Genomic DNA, 21,322 nt, shown 5'->3' on the forward strand with positions numbered 1-21,322 from the left:
GTGGAGACATTGGCTTTGACTTGTGACATTTACACTGCTGATTGCTCGTGATGAAATAAGTTCAGGCATTTAAAGTCATCCTGCAGTGTCCCTCTGGACAAATACCCGGATTGTAATGTAAATGTAAATGAATCCTTTACAATTTCATGCTATTAGCATGCAAATTGCTTGATTATACTACACAGTTGATTAGTGCATCAGTGTCAGAGGCGTGTTTGCTCATCTGCATGTTTGTAAAATTCAATTCAAGTGTCTTCAGAGAATAAAATGTGTTGCACATACAAAAGCTGCAGTTCAGAAATGTCCTTAAACGCTTCCACTCTTAACCGCAAATTGAGATTTTATGAAGAATAAAGCCAAGATGTTGCCCAATAAGCTGTCGCAACAAAAATGTTGAGGAAATTTAAGGAGCCATAAACAGCTGCTTCCATACAAAATCCAGATGACCTTACTGGTTCTCAATAAAGTAGAGGGGCGTTGTGTAGCTGTGTTTCTGTGAGAGAAACAAGCCTACAGACATACAAACCTCTGCTGTCAGCTGATTTGGCCACTGCTGGAGTGAAATGAATGGAGATACAACTTTAATCCCCTTCACAGTAACAGGATTAATTAGATTGTAAAAAGAAAAAAATCAACCTTGTAAATTAGCTGTTAAAAGTCTTTCTTGCAATGTGTTCACACATTCTGATACAAAGTAGCTGGCAGTATCTGGCCTCTCATGAATCTGTAGTTTCGGAGGTGTGTTGTGTGAGTGCATAATTTACATACTCTGCTCCGTTCTTCTTTTTTATGTCCCTTGTAAAGAAATTGGAAGCCAGAGACTGTGACGATCAGCTTTCTGATGACATTTCTACAATGCAATGCTCCACATTTTGTAGATGCAAAAATTAACGTGCATCGCACTTTTGAGTATACTATTTCATGCCCATTTTGTAGGGGATATTGAATGAGTGGACAAGGGGGTGAATTCAGACACAGCCTTACTGTATTTTTAAAGATCCAACCCAGAGATACAGGAAACACAAGTAAGTATTTCTGAATTTAACAACTTAAGCTAGGAAGTTAGCAACTGTCACGTTGTGACTTGCATTTCATACTTTTAGGTTCAACTGTTACATTACATGTTAAAAATATGCATTTAGTTTTTTGGTAGTGCATTGCTAAAAGTAAAATTGCCTTTAATTTATTTCGTAGTTTTTAAATGAAAGTAAAGTCCCTTCGGAGCTGATGTGCCTATTACTTCGCATTTTTTTAAGCATAAATTCAAAATTTTCATCTTATCAGCATCTCAGAAACACAGCCTTATGTCGCTGTACTAGTTTGGATGGACTAATTCAAAGAGCTTGTTATTTATCCTTGTCTAGGAATCCTGCTCCTCTTTCTCAAACCTCACCTTTCTCTTCCCTCTGTGTACTAATAAAGCACAAAAGCCTTCATAGTGATATTAAAAATCAAGAGATATTTCATTATTCATTTATTCTTTCAGATCTGTTTCTATCTAGGCCAGTGCTTTCCAGGCTCTGGGCTGGGGATGTTGCTGAGATGTGGATTTCACTGGGATGGTTATCTGGTACAGAATCAGGATATTCTGTATTATTAATTGTAACAGCAGCAGTCCCCAATGGTGGCGCAACCATTATTTTTGAGTACTGAAGTCAAACGGCAGCTGTTTGCTAATCCCACACAAACCCAAGTAAGATAGTTGTTTTCTGTAGTAGAAGACCTGATTTTGCAGGTTGTTTACATGTAAATTTGGCCAAATATAAAGTTTAGCTGCAACCCAGGTTCTTGAAAAGACTTCCCCCTTCTCTGCTGTTTAAAAACCCTCTTCCAGAATATTTGGAGGACCTGATTAAATGTTATTGCAACCACACTTTAGGTCCTTACTAAGACATAGAAAAAACCTGATCAAGGGGATCTGTGCTTGAGGGGTTTCTCCTCTCTCTGGACAGAGACAGTGAAAGGAGTCTAATTACACCCTTGCTTTGGCAACAACAGCCCCTGACAACAGTGGACATGCTGTAAATTTACCCTCGAGAGGTTTCTGGTGTTAATATCAGAGGCTATCTTTAGCCTGAGGCCTGTAATTAAGAAAAAAAACCCCACAAGCTTCATATTTCTTACATTTCCCTTAAGTATTCGTTTGCTGCAATCTGCACTGCTGTCGATAATCTAAGGCTGAGTTGAGTTTTCTCACCTCTCCTCTCTGCCTCTTACTGTGCGTCAGCATTTTTTTCTTTATAACATTCAAGAGATGCAAGAAAAGTTTTTACCTCGGTTACTCAATTATTACACAAGCGACCTGGCGATTTCACTTTAGTGTACTGTTCACTGTAGGTAAAACTCAATGAAAACGTGAGTAAAAATGGCAGAATGAGACTAGTACAGGTAGCTTAAAGTTTTTTTAATGAGCTAAGGCAAAATAAATATGTCATATATTCATGTCATATTGGCTGGAAATGTTTTAGTCACCCTGATCTGGATGTCCAAGGTTATTTCGGGAATATATTTCTCACAGCATTCCTTTCACTTTAGCTTCATGTGGGAATTTAATCCACAGACACACTTGACTTGTTGGCCACACGGAAGCTAGAAGCAGACGGGATCAGCAGTGCTAAGACTAACACTAACCAGTAGTTTACCTCCTTAGCTGTAGATTGGGCAGGCTGGAGACACAGAATATGAGGGCGTGTAGAGAGGTTCATTCCTGAAATAAATATCCACCTGACACTTCTTCCCTAAATATTGTTGCCGGAAATGTATGTTTGTGTACCGCAAAGTGATTTTTCATATAATGACCTTTGTCTGCAAAATAGATGTATTTATGAGGGTACAGTCATTGTCGGGGTGATTAATGGATTTCAGATGGAACGGTTAGATAGCCATTTTGGACTAGACTAATTTATAGGAAAGATATACAGTTTTTACATCCCAAAGAACAAACAGGAAGGGGCCAAAATGAGCAGGTAGAGTGCCTTTTCAACCAACAAGCACATTCAGTATTATTTTCATGGCAGTTCTGTGTGAGCAACACAATAGACACAGAAAAAGAAGAGAGGTAACATTTGATGTCCCAAATTTCCGAGCTGTGCTCTCTGTTCTTGAAGAACTCCCTTTGCATCTGTCAGGGAGCCAATATCTTACTCAAAGGCACTTTAGATGTGTTTATTCCTGCTGTCACTGGGGTATGAACCTTGGTTCTCAGGTTGTACAGCAGGTTTTTTTTTAAAATAAAAGACCCTAAATGTGCTTTCCCTTTACAACAAAAGAATTTCCTGATTCCTGAATTTGATTGATTGAGCATAAGGGTAACATAATACAAAATGGAAGGTAGTAGACTCCAGTAAAGCCTCAGCTTGGCACTACATGTACACTGACACAAAACATCTCACCTTCAACCCTTGGTGTTACCGATCTGACATTCCCAGGGCTGCGTAAACAAGAACAAACCACAAGAATTTGATTCTCCCTGTTTTGTCAGTGATGGGAAGATGAGACAAAGTGCCACAAAAGGTTGGAAGTCGGGCTTCCTTTTCCTGTTTAAATAGAGCCGGGACTTATCAGAAAATAGAGAGGATGTACAGTGACAGATAGTAGTTTTTATCATCTGGCCGGGCTTTAAAGCAGACATTCGTAATAAATTTAACCCTTACAGCTGATTGTAACTATAAACCTGAACTCTCTGCAGACATCATGACTATCCATAACCTTCACAGGACAGCTCCTTTTTTTTATGGTCGCCTATTTTTAAGATGCAAAGATATAGTTATTGCCCATTTGCCAAGCAAATGTCTACGAAGCATACCATTTGTCTAACATACTTTGAGGCTGGGCCAAGAAGTAGAAGCCACAGACAATTTGAAGACTGCAGTGATTTTTTTGCTCTGATGTATGTGGATATACAGTATCTCTTGAAAAGTGTTTACTGAATTTTTATGTAGTTAAATTCATGACGGGTAGCATGAAGTTAGAGGGTAGACACTAGTCTGTGAAGGACCACAGTAGTGATTTTCTTGAGTATCTGTCACCGGGCCAGGCCACCAAGGGTTATTGTTTCCTCTTGGGATGAGCTAATTTCAGAGTTATAAACCACAAGTCCTCAGCCTCAGCAGCATGGTAGACAGATGTGACTCAACTTAATGTAAAGCTCCAAAGTCAAGTTTACCTTCATATATTTGGATGCAAGATTGAAAAGGGAATAAATCACCAAATATGGGTTTGGATTTTGGCCATTTTGCCAAAGACCTTATGTTTTACATTTGTTCATTATGAATAAATAAATACATTTAGATAGATACATTTATCCTGGGCTTAGCAGCAACGGGATGTTTTTTTTTTTTTTTTTTTTTTCAAACCCTGACAGTATGCTTGTAGGGTAAAAAAAAAAATTGCGGCGTGAGATGATACAATATTTTCGTTGCTACTGAAGTTATTGTTTTGGGAGGCTTTTGCTCTCATTGCAACAGATTGTCTTACCTAAGTAGAAACCAGTATGAGCATATTGTTAAGATGAAGAAACACCAATCTACTTGGTTAAGGTCTGAGAAAAATTACCTCCATTATTACCTGTCTGTGTAGCTGTGAGAAGACAGAGAAAACAATGAGCTTTTGACCGAACCGTGTCTTAGATAAATAATGAGGAAAAAATAAATTTGATTAAAAGGTAAACAGTGTATGGACTATAATGTGTGTATGTAACAGCACAGCGTCTCAGCCAACAGTCTGATGATGATGAATAATCATACGCGCTGAGGTCAAAGGTCAAGCTGTCCACGTGCGTCTGGTCTGTTGGTGACACAGTCCAGACATAGTGTGTTTGTGTGTTTGGCTATAATTTTGCTGTGGTTTGTGTGTGTGGCCACATGTGTATGAATATGTGAGAAGATTTGAGTCCATTTGGAACAGTAAGATGCAATGAGCAGATATTAGATTGTGTGTATGTGAGTGATGTGTTAATTTTTTATTCTATCGGAACAAATACATAACTATAGAACAGTGGTTCCCAACATGGGGCAGGGGGCCCCTAAAGAGTCAGAAGATAATTTTGACAGGTCGCAAGATGATCAACATTATTCAAAAAAAAAGAAAAGAAAAAGTTTCAAGTTTTATTTTAAATGAACAAGTGAGGGATATCCCATGTACTTCAGTGTGTCATAGTAGCAGACAACTGACTTTGCATCCAGGACACCTCATGAGGCCCCAACAAAAAGACAAACGTCAGAATTTCAAACACAATGACTGTTCAACATGTATTGTGACATGTCATGGCAGGAATTTAAGGCACAGAGAACACTTGATCTCATACACACACATTGAAAGTAAATGTGTGTAGTCATAAATGTGTGGTAATCTTATTTGGGCATAAGCGAGAAGGATAGAGAGACGGCGAGCTTTTTTTCAACTGCTGTATGTATGTGGAAATGTGTGTTAGAAATGGTTTTTCTCTGTGCGCTCATACTTGTGCATGTCTTCACATGAGGGCCCATCGGCGCACATATAGGCCTTGTTCCCATGCTTCTGCAGGCCTCCCGTTGTAATTGCACCAGTAATTGGTGAAGTGATAACCCCATTTCCACAGGAAATGTGCCCCGGTTTCCTTGCCTCCGCCACCACCACCCCTCTCTGGTGGCGCAGCCAACAAAATCCTCCCCCTGGGAACGTTGCACCAGACAGCTAAAGTTCCCTGGGGCTCAGCAAGTAGACGAACAGATGGATAAAGACAGACACAGAAACAAAACTTAACACTTGAGTAGCTTACAAACACACTCGCATGGACAATAGTATATGCTGTGAGTGAATAACTGGATAGATTAATGATAAGATTAGCTTGTGTGTTTCTGGATCTAGAAAAACAAGGAGATCTCACTGTAAGACACCAGTAAAATAACAAAGTGAGACTCCCATGAGTTAGATAACAATTAAAAGAGAGATTTGATTCTTTCATCATCCTTTTTTTCATTTGTATCTTATAAATAACTCAGATTTGACTGTGTCATTGCAAACTCCTGCAAGGCTTATAGAATTGTTCTTATATTTAAGGAAAAAAATATGTTGCAAGTCCCGCACTCCTCTCTAAAACCTGACATTGTATATAAGCTGCGGAATAATCCAGTATTGCCTGCTTGCTAATGAATTTTAATAACATCCCACCTCTCCAGCAATGTACAGGTCAGGTCGTCATGTCATCCCCGATGTGTTCTTGTGATGCCAGCATGGAAAAGCACTGCCGAGGTTGAGTCACAGCTGAGCTCAAAGCTGGCAATGCCTATAAGAAGACAGCTCAAACATCAATGAAAAGACACTTTGAGACCAACTAGGTGGGACCCAGACATGGACAGGGTTTGTGCGGGTCCTTAAAAAGTCTAAAATCCCATAATCAGAATTTTTGGCCTTAAAATGTCTTAGATACGATTTGGACAGGTCTTAAAAATTTATTGGATTATGAAGTTAACATTATTTTTATAAAGTTGCAATAGCTTAAGTCTCGCTTTTCTAATGTGTTTTTGGGAAAATTTCGCATTGATTACACTGCAACAAAAGTACACAACAAAGCCAACATGGAACTTATCGCGGCACACCCAGCTGGTGTGTTGCGATGGGGTGTGTGGGCTAATGTCGTGTATGTCCTCTCATAAAACAAATAGGTACTTCTAGAAGTAATAAGTTAAAATTGTCTCTGTTAATGTTACTTTCAATTAATACGGGTAAGTGCAAGTTCAACGTGATCTAGCTCGAGAACAGTACATTTAGTGTTTGGTCGAAACCGGTTGAAAATAAAAAAATTGAGACAAATTTGAAGCCCGCTGCACCTTGTGCAAGTAATCGCTCAAATTAGGAACTTTTTGAATAAAGGCATTAGAGTCACATAGGAAGTCAAAAAAACATAATGCCGCCAAAAAAAGCTACCTGTAAATACATGCGCACATGCGCTGTGTAGTGTAGTGCGCTGTGTAGTCATGTTCAGTTGAATGTGAATAAATTAATTTGCTTTGCAAGTATTTCTCGGACTCCATTTTTGCTAGTATGGATGTGAACTTGGTTTTAAATTGCATTCATAATGGTCTTAAATTTGTCTTAAATTTAACTTGTTGAAACCTGCAGAAACCCTGAGGGACACATAGGAATTAACCAATGGTTTTCCAACCATTGGTGAAAACTTAATTCTGAATTTATTTAAGAGTAATAAACCTGTTGCTTCACATCACTTGTCAAGATTCCAACATTTTTTTTTCTTTTATCAATCAAAAAAAGCAACACTTTGTACCAAAATTATGTTAAATCTTGATTCAAGCAGACAAATACCAAAATAACTTAACGTCAAATACAGGCAGAGCATGGTGCTGCCATATTTTCCGCTCAGCCTGGCAGTTATGAGCTGTAACTTGCTGAAGTAGTACAGTCCTCATTGTACAAAAGAGTGCACATTGTTTTTGAGGAGTGTTTGATATTTGTGGCATCCCACAGCCAATAACCATAAGTTGTGAGAATCTTTGGTTTAACCTCTTTAGTGCTGTTGTTATGATAACTTGCACCGTAATAACTACTTCTGAGGCATCTTGACAAACAATTTGTTTGCTTGTTTATGAGGTCAATAGTTACCTTTACTATCAAATGGTAAATATCTTAAACACGTATCAATAAGAACTCGCTCTTTTTCTGAAGACCGGAGCAGATGTAGACCACAGGTTACTGGCATCTGCAGCTTTATGTAAATTACATTAGCTTGTAATTAATTCATTTGAAAGTAACTATTTTGTATCATATGTTTAATGTCTGCACTGCACGCCATTTAGTAAATGAGATAATGCACACAGAGCTCATCATTAATTTAAAATCAGCCTTAGTTTGCCATGTCTGGGCTTCTTCTTAGAGAATGAAAAGCTTGCTTTAAATTTTCCCTTTTCTACATCTTTATTTACAGTATTTATTTGAAAAGGTTGCATATAGCAGGTAGTTTTTTTTTTTTCACTGCGTAGCTCTAGCTTAAAGACAATTACTCCATAACTGGTTTACAAGGAAGAAAAAGAACTGCTGGGTCAGCACAAAACAGTAGCTTTATCATCTCATGACTGGAATCATGTAGTATTTACATGCACTGTTGAATGAAGTCTTCTGAGGTTGTTTTGCTTGTGTTCAGGTGTGTTTGTTCATGGAAATGCAAGCGTACAGATGCATTAGTTTGTGTGTGTGTGTGTGTGTTTGTGTGTGTTTGTGTGTGTGTGTGTGTGTGTGTGTGTGTTTGTGTGTGTGTGTGTGTGTGTGTGTGTGTGTGTGTGTGTGTGTGTGTGTGTGTGTGTGTGTGTGTGTGTGAGAGAAAGAGAGCGCGAGAGATAGAGTGTATGTGGTGCAATGCAGGAATGTTCTTAGCTGTATCACACGCCACACATTTGCTTTAATCACATCGAGGTCGATCAGAGCTCCCATGACCAGCAGCATTTAATCTAATGTTCACCAAGGATAAAAATACCTAATCACTAACACACACAAACACATATAAATGCAAAAGCATTAAATAAACAAAAATAGACACTCTTAGAGTCAAATATGGGCAGGCTGACGCTTGAACTGATATAAAGGAACTATTCATGCGCAAACATTTTCAGTGTGTGTGTGTGTGTGTGTGTGTGTGTGTGTGTGTGTGTGTGTGTGTGTGTGTGTGTGTGGGTGCGTGCATGTACCGGTAGGATTATGTCTTTGCATCTCTGTTTTTTTACGTCTTCACCTTTTTCGCCTTTGATTCCCAGCGACAGGAGTCAAAGGCCAATTGGCTTGGATCAGAGGTCATGACCCTTGTTGACCCCGCTGTCAGCTTGATGCTGATAAGAATGGCTGCACTCAACAGGCGCGTGCTTGTGTGTAAGTGGTATATGTATGTAGAGTAAGATCGTGCTGCTTTCAGAGTGTAGAAAAAGCTCTTTACTATTATAATTACCAATTTTACATTTCTGTGGGAGAAATTCTATGGGAAAAGTAACGGATAAAACCCAACAAACTGTAAGTTCCATGATTTTAAAGGACGACGGAGGGCTTTTGATGTCGGATGTTTCTTAGTCTCAGACCGTACAGACTCAAAGGGTATTATATAAGCCTCAGAATTTCTGTCGTTTGCGTTTCTACGCAACATTTAGCCAAACAGGAAGGGGTTCGCAAGGCTCGGCCAGGAGTTTTATAATCTTGACAGGTTTTAAAAAAGTTTTCATTGATTGGTGTCGGTCTCAAAAACAAAGAATAGTGCTGTGTTCTGCTATGTGATATCATTAACACTGTCTGTCCAGAGGAGATGATGTTACATAGCACACTCTCTCTCACATACACAGGCTGCCTCGCTCACCAACCATTAAAATTACATTTGTGTGGTTTCTCACTGAGAAGCTATTTATCTTTTTTTTTTTGGTTGTTGTGGGTGGCTACTCAAATAACCCTAGCTCCAAGCTCCTTAGCTGAGGCAAAGCTGCTGCTGTCTTTATCTTCAGTTTAATACTGGCACGTTGATTTAGAATGATAAACAAAAACCTACATCATAGGTATCATAGGTTAAACCAGCCACTTACTAATAGCTAATCCACACGTTCCAACCAATCAGAACCCAGAATTTTCAGAGGTCATGCTGGCACGATAGTGACAACCTGGACAGAAGTAATAGGCTGCTGAACTTTTGATGACTTTGGACAAAAAAAGCGTATGGTACATTGTGCTTGCAATGGACCCAAAAGAGAAAATTCTAAATGGTAGCAACATTTATTTAAACATTTTAAACACGTAACTTTTCTTTGCAAAGCTACAATTTAGCACCTTGCTAATCAGTGTACACCACACTAATATTGCCATAAAAGAGAATTGGTGGTTCAGGTTAAGCTGAATGCTTCGCTACATTCTGTAGAAGTCAGCTAAAACATTGGTATAAAAAAATCTATATTCCACTAAATCAGTGAATCTTATAGAAGTTATTAGGTGGGTTTCAAACCCACTAAGATTACAAACTGCAGGATCGTTTGATGAAACAATCAGTCCTGAAGAAATTGCGCACAGTGAAGTCACCATGGTACCCAGCCTCTTCATAAGATTTAACTATTGTTCATCTTTAATCCTAAACCAGCTCCCCACAATATAACATGTCTTCTGATATTTTTCTGATATTGTTTGCTTTATGTCCTCCTCTCTGTGCCAAATGACAACTCACTATTTTGGTATCAGATTGTTCTTCCAGCTTTTCCAGCAGTTTGAAGGCATTTGTGAGCTTAGAGTTACTTTTTTTTTTAAATCAATTTTAATTCAGAGTTTCTGAAAAGGCTGCAGGGTTGGTGAACAGATTACCTCTGGGTCGATAAAATGATCACACACTGCCACAGACAAATCCTGAAACTTTCACTAACACCTTCACTATGACTTCTCAGATCATCTATTCAAAAGATACTGTAGACTGTGAGGGGAATTGGTTGACCTTTTGTGACTGTGTTTGGTCAATAAATACTGAAGATTTAATTCAGTCTTGGCAGGTTTGTGTGTTAACATCCTGTTAAATGTTGGCAGTGACAGGCAGACAGGCTGCGGGCCACAAATGACATTTTTTGTATCCTGAAATATCTGTAAATGTATGTGGTTGATGGTATGCATGATTGTGTGTGTCTGCGTGGGTGAGACATGGGGAATTGGGGGGTTAAGGAGGCAAGGCCAAGAGACACCCCTCGACAAACCACACACACACCCTCACAAATTACGTTGGCATGGTTGCTGTTGTCAAGGCAACTGTCCCAAGAGTAAGGGTGGGGTGGGTGCAGCTGGTGTATCACGACTGAGTAAGGGATGTGTGTGTGTGTGTGTGTGTGTGTGTGTGTGTGTGTGTGTGTGTGTGTGTGTGTGTGTGTGTGTGTGTGTGTGTGTGTGTGCGCTTACGTGTGTTGGCGAAAAAGAATGTGGTTTTTTTTTTTTTCATTCTGAATAAGAGCCATTCATCATTGTGAGGTCAAGATAGGAAATGTTTGAGTGGCACAAAAATTTACAAATATTCTGTGTGTGTGTGAGTGTGTGATGATGTGTCAAGGATGAAGAAAGCAAAAGAGCTGTAAGCACAGAGATTGGGTTGGTGTGTGTATGATTTTGTAAATGTTAAACCTAATTTTGTTTTAGTATTGAACATGTGTTGCTGACTCACCGATCACACCCACTTTCTATCTTTAGAATTGTCTATCTCTGTGATATTTGTGTGCGTTGACAATGCAGCTTTCAGTTCCCTTTAGCAGACGTGAGTGTCATCCTCCTTACTATAATGCTGATTTAATGTACTCTAAAGTGAGGATGTGAGCCTCAGTTCAGCCTGTCTGACTCAGTAGGATCTTGTGATGGTAACAGATGCTGAATGTCGCTGGTGTTTCCACTGCAGAGGTGGTTTCACATTCAATTAAGCTGAGCTTTTCCCTTTATATTGAATTAAGCAAGGTCACACTGCTCTTGTGGCACACACACTGTAATTCAGACGGAGTGCTGGATGCTTGAGTAGGCAGAGTAAGGCATGAATTCCACCAGGGTTCGATTCCCTGTGAAGTTGCTCTCAGAAATGTCTTCCCTTCAAATGGAAGTTGAGGGTGTAGTTTCAACATTACAAGTTTAGTACACGATATGCTTGGAATTCACGTACTTTAAACTGTCAAAACACTGTTAGGTGACTAACAACATAATGAACATTATCCTGTTCCCCTCAAAAATGATGAATGATTTTGTGTTTTTTTGCATTTCACCAGCATTTTTTGCAATGAGTAAACAGTAGACTCCAAAAGCGCAGAGAAAAAGTAGTGGATGCCAACATCAATATCACATTCATCAAAATGGATAACAGAAAACACAACTCAATTTGAAGGCACCCTGGAATATCTTCATGACAGATGTTTCATTGCAAAAAGAGCACAGCTGATATTAACACCTGCTTTACTGTCACGTTTATTCGGACAGACGATTTGAGCAAAGCCCCCCCATTTAATCATCAAACAAAGGTGAAGTTTATACCAAAATCTTTCAATTTTTCACGTTTGCACTGCTGGTGCACTGGCTTTGTTTGGAAGAAAACTCCACATGAATTGTTTGTACATGAGGCCAACTAAATCATGAACCACGAACTAAAACAAACAGAAGGGTCACAATTCCGTTGACTTCACTGTGCTGCTGATGCACCCCGTGAGATTAATGAAGCCACGATCAGCGTGAAAGGAGAACAATTTACCTCTCTGACCGTTTGCTGAATATTAACAAAGTACCCAGTGGGTAATGAGCAGAGATCTCCCACTGAGCTAAAGTATATGTTTCTTCTATCTGCCTTTAGTGTGTAGAACTTTAATCTCCTGCTGTGACTGTTTTTCAGTTTCAGATTATCTCTACCTTTCCATTGAGTCACTTTCGTTTTCTCACCTCATTTCTTTTCTGCTCATCCATCTCTTGTGTTTTCGGCTGACTGTCAGCATGTTGTGATTCCTCTCATTTCTGTCTCCAGTATTGGTCTTTCTTCCCTCTCCTCCCCCTCCTCCTCCTCCCTCTCTGATTTCTAAGCTTTTTGTTGTCTCTGCTTTCACGAGTACCTCTACCTTTCATTTATCCCTTCTTCTCTCATGTTTTCTACTCTTCTCCTCTCCCATAGTTGCTGTCTTCCCTGCTCTTACCCTCACCTGTCATCAGTCCAATCATCATTTTTCACCCTGTCATCATATCATTTTTCTTCTCTCTCTCATCTTGCCTTTTGCCTCTTTTTTTCATCTGCCTTTTTCACCCTTCTCCTTTTCCTCCTCCTCAGTCTACCTATCTATCCATCATTTTTCACTGTGTTATTACACTACAATTTTCCTTCACGCCCTCGGCTACTCTTCCCTTTATCCTCCTTTCCCAGTTGGTTCCATTTCCTCCTCAATCCACCCATATGTCCATCATCCCCCCCCTCTGTCACTGCAAAATGATTTTTACCAGCACTCTCTCTTTTACCCTCATCGACCTTTTCTGTCTAATCCCCACCTGTCTTTTCCCATTCCTTTTCTTCCTGCTCATTCTCATCATCATCCATCAATATTTATTAATTTCTTCCATCAGGATTTCTTTCATTCTGATCTCCCCCTTGTGCTCCGCTCCTCCCTCCCCGCCTCATCTGTCTATCATCGTATCATGTTTTGACATTTTTTCCATTGTTATCTCGCAACTGTCTTCAGCCATCAGACCGTTTTCCTCTTGTTGTCACTTTGCAAAGTCATTTTTCTCATATTCTCTCCCTGCCGCTCCGCTTCCCCCATCTCCTCCTCCCCCTCTATTTTTGACTTAATCTGTCTGTGCTATTTTACCAAGGCTCTCTCATTTAGTCTATGGTATATGTGCTCAGTGTAAAATACAGTGTGTTGTGTGTACAGTTTTAAAAAAAAACATACAGCGATGCAATACAATGATCACGTTCAACAAATTCCATTTTTTTTTTTTTTTGTGCAATCACAAATGTTTTTTTTCTCCTTTGGTCCAAAAGAAAAGTGGTCTCTTTGATTATGTTCGGATCACATAATTACATGCAATCCAGGAACTGTAAACAAAAGTCACATGGGCTCACAGCATGAGGCTTGTTAATTGGGCGGAGTTGTGGAAACCTGTCATCCCACTGTGTTAGTTACATTGAGACATGTGGTCCAATTTCTGTAAATTTAGTTAACCATCATTGACTTTTTTGCATGCTCTTCGTCTGGTGCTCATACCAGTTAAAACACACGAAGAAATGGCTGAATACGAACGCCAGGCTGTAAAACACATGACTATAGCACCTGCAACATTTCACACAGGTTTCTAAAGAGATGTCTGAAGCTTGGGAATTACTGCTCACTGACACCTTAAGTTACTAGAGTGAGAAAATCCAGATTTGTGCAACTACGTAGAGCTGAAATGGCGTGAGCAAGCAGCACATGACATACCTGAGTGTAATAGCTGAAGAGACCCAAGCACCAAATAATGTGACAAACCTACATAGACTGTAGGATTTTTGGTTATTATGGTCATTTAAAAAGATAAGTCCTGTTGTAAAATGATCACAGAGCCGGTACAGTACAGAGCAGAGTACGTAACTGAAGCCTTCCATTTTACATATATAACTACAGAGATTGTGAGTTGACCCACACTCAATACTGTGCTTGAATGCAACCTGTGTGGACACTGACAGATGACTGAAGCTGCTGCTGCTGTGCCAACATGATGCTTTCACTATTCAGCCTGTGTAGACATTGCGTAATGCCTTTTTAATTCAATACTGGGTGGTAGGTGCAGGATGAGACAAGTAACTCAGATGTCCTTCTACCCAGCAATGTCTTCCGGCTTTTCCCTGCGAGACGCCGAGGCGTTTCCAGATGTGGCAGGATATATAATCCCTCCAGCGTGCTCTGGATCTGCCCTAGGGTTTCCTCCTAGTTGCCCAGAATACCTTCACAAAGAGGATTCTGGGAATCATCATATTCAGATGTGAAAGGGAAGGGTTTTCCAAGTCACTTCGATACAATAAAGAGTTTTCTTGGAACCAGCATCTTAGGGCCATTACAACTTCATTAACTCTTCTGTATTTGTTTTATCATTATGCTTGGGGTAGACTGTTGTTAGGGATTTGTTCATTATGTAATTCTCAACTAGTTTGGCAAGCATGAAGAACTGTCAGACATCAACATCCATCTCCAAAACACAGTATTGTAGGGGATGTTTCCTGTAGTTTGTTTAGATAATACCATCAATGTGAACAAAGAGCGCAGAAGTTATCGCAGAAGAGAAGAGAAAGTTGCTTTTTCAGTGTGTTCAGTTCAGTGTGGTTATTTTGTACCAGAGTGTGAATGGTCTTGTTCTTAACTGATCAAACAGGTGTTAATCTGAGCTAACTGCTACAAATCTGCTCAGGGTGAATATGGCCTTTCTCTCACCCCAGTCCGTCGCTTGCCATCTCTTCATCTATCCTTGTGTTTTATATCCAATCTGTTATCATTTCATGCTCTTTCTTAGTGGCCCCATCTCATTTCTTTCTCAGGCGTTCGGATAGATCTTAGGCATCTCAGCAGTGTCCCACTTCTCTTAGTAAACCATGTCCCTTTTTTCTTCTTTCTATTGAAGCCAAATGCCAAATAACATGTTGTATAGCATATACAGAACAGATACAGCAGATTGTTGAAGGTATTCAGAGCCATTCATCAGTTTTTCCTTAGATCCCACAGATCCTCCTCCAGTCTGCTGTAGTTAAATTGCCATGTGTTCTAAAAGGCAAGGCTGTCTGGGCAAAATTTAAAGGATAAGGGGCAGACACAGAGATGTGTCACCAAACTGACTGAAGTAATTGATGGATAGATTTGTGCTTTTTTGGATTGTTTTGGAATTTTAAATGTGGTGGGCAAAGCAGAGGTACTAGAAGGACAAATGTTATCTTTGTGTATTGTAAATCCTACAACAACATTATGTTCGCTAATTACACCTTTCTTTGTCAATTCGATCTAAATCAAACTTATGAATGCGACAAATTGGCTAAACAGAAAGTGACAAATGAAATTTTCCAAAGGAAGTTCAGCAGGTTTTAATGTTATCAGATTACATTTAAATCTGATGGAGACAGATTCGTCAGCAGCCCTGTCTGTACAAATGAAAGAACAAATTAGTTTGCTTTCTATAGCAGGTTTATATTGGTTGACCTTGATCGAAAAGTATTGAAATTCTAAGGATTTACTTCAGCATTAACTGCATCCAATGTAATTCACTTAGGTAGAGCTGCCAGGTTTGAATCACTGATTTGCACAGAAACTACCCAAGCTAGAAATTCACACCCTTGTGATACTGTAAGGAATATTAATAAGACCATATTCTGTATGGTCCACTTAAGATCATTGTGTCATTTCAGATTCAGTTGCATGAAGAAACACGCTGTGCGTTTGAGAGGTGTTATCCATCACTGCAGAGGAAGATGAGTTTGCTGCCACAGTGAAAGATGATAAATTGTTAATTTCTTTTTTAAATCGTTCCCTGAGTGAACTAATATTGTGTGTTAAAACTACACTGGGCAAAAATTTATGTAAATTAGAAGGTGTATTTTCCCACATATCCAATTTCTTCTTGGGGGTCTGGTTTATACACTTACATACAGGAACATTTACTTCTGTGCCTCCCGTCCCTTTGGTACCATTTGGTATGAAGCATTGTAGGCCAGGTTGCTGAAGAAGAGCATACTGTGTGCAGTTTACTAAGATTATGGGCTCAGTTTACTGAGTTTTGAGATTCAGACATTTGTTTATAAGCTCTTTCTGCCTCTCACTGCTATTTGGAGCTGCCAACGTGTGAAGTTATGCCTGGTGCTGCTTTAAAGCCTATACGTTTGTGCTTTTAGCTTTGCGAGCCGAGTGCCAAGTCCAGTCCACCCAAGAACACTTGGCAGTTAAAGTTATGTTATAGTCATCGTTATGAAAGCTAACACAAGTTAACACAGGACTGACGGACGTGCGATTCATGTCCTCCCTCAGCTATCGGCCGATCTCCCGCACCATAGTTTTCATGGTGTACATGGCGCAAGAGTGTAATCATTTAAAAAAACATTTCATCTGTGCGCTCGTTATCTGTGCTTTCAGAATCACTTGTTATCATTCAATCTGTCTGGAGATGTAGTTCACGTACCCTGTGTCTGTGTGTAAGTGTGAGTGTCTGTGTTTGTTTATGGACAAAAGGTGCGTTGCAGATTACTTAGTTTGATCTGAGTATCCAGTGCGATAAGAGAAATGAAGCCGCAAGACAAACAACTTGACAAGTGCGTGTGTGATAGACACCGCAGGTGTGGGAAAGTTTGTGTTAGGGCTGGGTGATATAGACCAAAAATCAAATCTCGGTATTTTTTCGACGAAGTTCGGCTAAATGTTTAGCTGTAAGTCAAAGCCAGGAGAATTTGTGAGCGAGTGAGGCCTCGTTTGCACACCGACGCGGAGGGAGAGTAAGGGAGGGGTTGTGCAGAGAGTGTGTGAATGGAGAGATGCGGACACTGGCGCGGCTTTCTGGAACAAACGTGTTATGTAACGCAACATCAAACTATATCGAAATAAATGGTATTGTCTCATCCTACATCTCGTTTGAAAATATATTGATGTACCTTAAAAAGTCGATATACCGCCCAGCCCTAGTTTGTGTCTTTGTCTAACATGTCTGTTTATCCTGTTGATTGTTTGTTCTTTGTTTGTTCATAAAATAGCTATTCATAGCTGGCCTCAAAAATTCTAAACATTTATTAAAATAACAGATGTTGTTTTTTTATTAGTATTTTTTGTATTTACTGTTGTTCCTTATACAGATGACTGTGTTTACAACCAATAGCCCATTTGGAACATTAAAACTCTGCTTTCCCCTTTGGAGCTAGAGCCAGGAGTCGATCAGCTTAACTTAGCATTAAGACCGAAAGCAGGGGTAAGCAGCTCGCATTCTTTTCATAACTCCCGGATTTTCATACATTTGACATTATGTATGGATTAAACCAATGACACCAGTAGTGAGCTTTAAAGGTGCTAAAAGATGTATTTTTGAACTTTGGAGGGAGCCAGGTTAACTGTTTCACCCTGTTTCCAGTCTATGCTAAGCTAAGCTGGTCAACTCCTGGCTTTAGCTCCATAGTTGATATACAGACATCACAGTGATATCAATCTTTTCATTTATCTCTCATTTGGTTGTTGGTTTGTTTCTTTGTTGAAGGAGGAAATTTATTGTTGATGTAAAAGTTTGTGAACATCATTTGGGAAAAACAAAGAGCAAATAAAAATCAAATTCACTGCACGGTCTTTCTTCTCCTTTGTCAGAGCTGATCCAGAACGGCCGATTGTTGACGCTGCCCCTGGGGGCCGGAGACCTGCACTCCCTGTTGCCTGACGAAGACGGGAGGCGTCTGTATGTGGCCGTGAAAGATAACCTGCTGTCTACCAGTCTGGACGACATAACGCAGAACCCACGCAAGGTTAGAAGTGGAGGGAACACACACACATTGACATACCATCTGAGGCGAGGTACGAATCAGACATACAGCAGACATTCACATGGAAGCTGATGCATGCATGGAGACGACACATGAAATACAAACAGTCAAATGACAGTAGATTCAGATAACTGATGTGTCAGGGCTTTAATGGGACTAATTACTGATGATATGAGGAAGAGGAAGGTCACACCCCTCTGACTAATATCCCCTCTGATCACCCATCTTTATCTAATTCCTTACCCTCATTACAGAAATACATATCTTTCCTTTCTCCTTTGTCCCTGTTCTCTGCTTTCGTCCTTCTTCAGCTCTCTTTTAATTTCCACTGTCCACATAGACAGAAACACAGTGTTTTAACTGTAGAATTACAGTATCTTCCACATGCTCATCTTTCCACCTCGTTCCAAAACTGCCATTTGGACAACCTGAGTGTGGTAAAAAGTTCCTTTATATCCTAATTTTTGTAACTTTCTCAAATGGACAAACCGATAGCAACATACAGTAATAGCTTCTAGACCGTAAAATTATTTTCTGCACATTTCTCATCTTCCCACTTCCGCTACTGTCCGTGTTCACTGCTGAACAGCAGAACTCTTGGGGCTGTCGAGCTATTATTCTGTTAGAGAAGAAGAGCTGAAATCTGGGCCAAGTTATGAATAAAGGCAGGGACTGATCACCTCCACAACGTCTGCATTGGTACACACCCATGGTGTGACAAAACATGTCTAACATCAGTGTAAACAAAATTCATACTCATAGGAGCCAAAATCAAGATTTGCAACCCGAAACACAACAACATTCAGATGCATAGGAACATAAATCTAAGTGGAAATCAGGTTAAACCAATCTGCTTCTTTCAAAAAAAGAAGAAAAAAATTCAACAGTGGCTATTCGATAGAGGTTACAGGTCTTTTAAGGTATTGTTTGCTGCTGCAGCTTTAACGCAATATTCAGACAGTCAGACAGACACAATGATGGTTTACCAGCCAGTAAGGTTGAGTTCAGGGTCACAGCAAGGACAGCCACAGTGCTGCCTTTTCATAACTCTGGTCTGCCGGATCAAATCAGTACCCTCATCAGTCGGACGTGCACGCAAGCTATTAAAGAGCTAAACAGGTGAGGAAGCAGACAAACAGCCAGAGAAACAGACAGACAGACAGCAGTCAAGCTGGCCAGCCACCCACTCAGCCAGGCAGTCAGCCAACAAAAGGATAGATAGTCATAGTCAACTCATAACTCAGCTCTTTGCGGGCTGTAAAGTTATGTATTTGTACACACAGTATTTATAGTCTGTTTAAACGGTCCAGCTTGTGTGCAGTTTTTTTTACCTTGTGGTCTTAAAACCACTCACAGTGGCATATTCTCTATATTGCTGTTTCTCTGCTACTGATATCCAGAGCTTCTTATCAGTGCTGCTTGAGACCAAGTGATGCCTACTTATGTATGTGTTTAATTTATCTTCTCACAACTTTAAACCTATCACATACTTATAGTGTATAAATTTACAGTCTCACTGGCTCGATAAACACAATTTTGGCACAGAGAGATGAACACATAACCAGCTCCTCCAGCCCAGTCAGGGCAGAGTGCCCGAAGGCGAGGCTGTTGTCATTGGTCACATTTTTCTTTGATCGGGCCGAAAGCCTTGAAGACATTCCTTCTGTGTGAGTCTACAACTGCTACTGGCAACCCACATCACACAAAGAGTAACCAAGGGTTTGAGTAAGTGTTTGTGGCTTTTCGTTGAATATTTGTTCTTTATTCATTTTCACTACTTCCATTGTTTCCGTTTTCTTTCTTTCTTCTTCAGCACTGGTATTCACTGTCAAAGCACAGGAATTTAACATTTGTAACACATTTTTTTCCCTTTTTGTAGAAACCCACGTTCTCCTTGTCTGTTGAATAAACTGACAACCATCCAGCTTTTCACAGAAGGGTATATTTCCATTATCGAAAGTCTTTACCTGTTGAGAATCCTTTAGTGGTGGTCCATGTTCCTGTCAGTTGGTATTTGGAGATAAGGGGGAACGTGGTCTCTAATCTAATCTGATCGTCTCGGCTCCGCACCGCGCTCTGCAGGAATGACTACATCAGGGAACAATTACTGGCTAACGAAAAATTGTTTCCTGAATGCACCATCATTTGTTAATAATCACATTCAAAGAGCTGGTGAAACATTTTATAGATTGAAGCATATTCAGATTTGTAAAGGTAAAAAAAAAAAAACAACAAAACAAGAGCTTGAGACATTTTTTGTTACGACTCAAAGTTCAAGCACAGATCATGTGTCTTATTTCTTTCACAATTTATGGTCTTTGTTGTTGAGATGTCAGATTTTTATTTTGGCTGAAATTTTTTTGGTGTTCAATTCCAAGTAATGTGAACTAAGACAAAAGTAAAGTTCCTGCATTTCTTCAGTAAACTTTGCAGTCTCTGTGGTATGTAGAGATAAGGGAGGACAATCACTTATCCTGTCGATTCGATCTCTGCTTCACCATTGTGGTCTCTGAGGGAATGACTGACTCAGGGACATATTTAGATTAGTCATGTAGCTGCCATCTAACACTAAAGCCTCACCTCTCTCTCTCTTTCTTTCCCTCTCTCACTTTGTCTGTCTCTTTCTCTTCACAGTCCAAAGTGGGGAAGTCATCCATTTTCTGATCGGAAATGAGTCTTTTCATGGGTGATTATCTTACCTGAGCCCACCCTTGGCCAAACCTAAACAGGCCCAAAGGAAATAGGACCTGATTATGAAACAACCCGTGGACTTTATTCAGACACAGTGATTCAGACAGTTTAGAAATGTGCATAAACACGTGGCACTTGGTATTATTCTGCCTCTAATCTGTTTCAGGCCTTCACAAAAGGCTTGATTCTGTTCACTTCTTCATATCTGCCCCTGACCCATAGTTGGTACAACCTCAACTTTGCTTGTAACGTTTGACAGGTTCCATTGCTTGTCTCCTATTCTGGATTAAAGAGGTTGGAAGCGTTGGATTTTGGAACAGTGTCATTAATTTTAATCTTTTGCAGTGATGCGCATGACAAACAGCCATGTACAGCATGAAGGAAAGAACATATAAAGTATAATGAACTGGCCTGTGGGTTGGCTGATGTCAGTAAAAAGAGCTGAGGCATGCATGTAGGCTTCTGTGTGGCCAAAACTGTCTAACCAAGACAAATTATGCAAGTGATACTCTTTTAACATAATAAATAAAAATTTAGTGTAAATTACACAGAAAATCTGACATGACCTAGAGCAGACTTAGAGAAGCATGACCGGAGCAGGAACTTTGTTTGGGTCAGGTTGGATACATAAATTTGGTGCTCCCAAATGTTCTT

The 21,322-nt window shown here is 39.8% G+C and overlaps 1 protein-coding gene across 1 annotated transcript in view; it reads left to right on the forward strand.

The window, feature by feature from the left end:
- Window positions 1-21,322, forward strand: part of sema3h (sema domain, immunoglobulin domain (Ig), short basic domain, secreted, (semaphorin) 3H) — a 70,526-nt gene that overhangs the window by 7,542 nt on the left and 41,662 nt on the right. Inside the window, exon 2 of the mRNA XM_040151878.1 lies at window positions 17,805-17,959. Within this exon, the coding sequence (XP_040007812.1) occupies window positions 17,805-17,959 (155 nt within the window). The remainder of the gene's footprint in view (window positions 1-17,804; window positions 17,960-21,322) is intronic.

This window comes from Xiphias gladius, chromosome 18, assembly GCF_016859285.1.
Source record: "Xiphias gladius isolate SHS-SW01 ecotype Sanya breed wild chromosome 18, ASM1685928v1, whole genome shotgun sequence".
Classification (NCBI taxonomy): Eukaryota; Metazoa; Chordata; class Actinopteri; order Istiophoriformes; family Xiphiidae; genus Xiphias; species Xiphias gladius.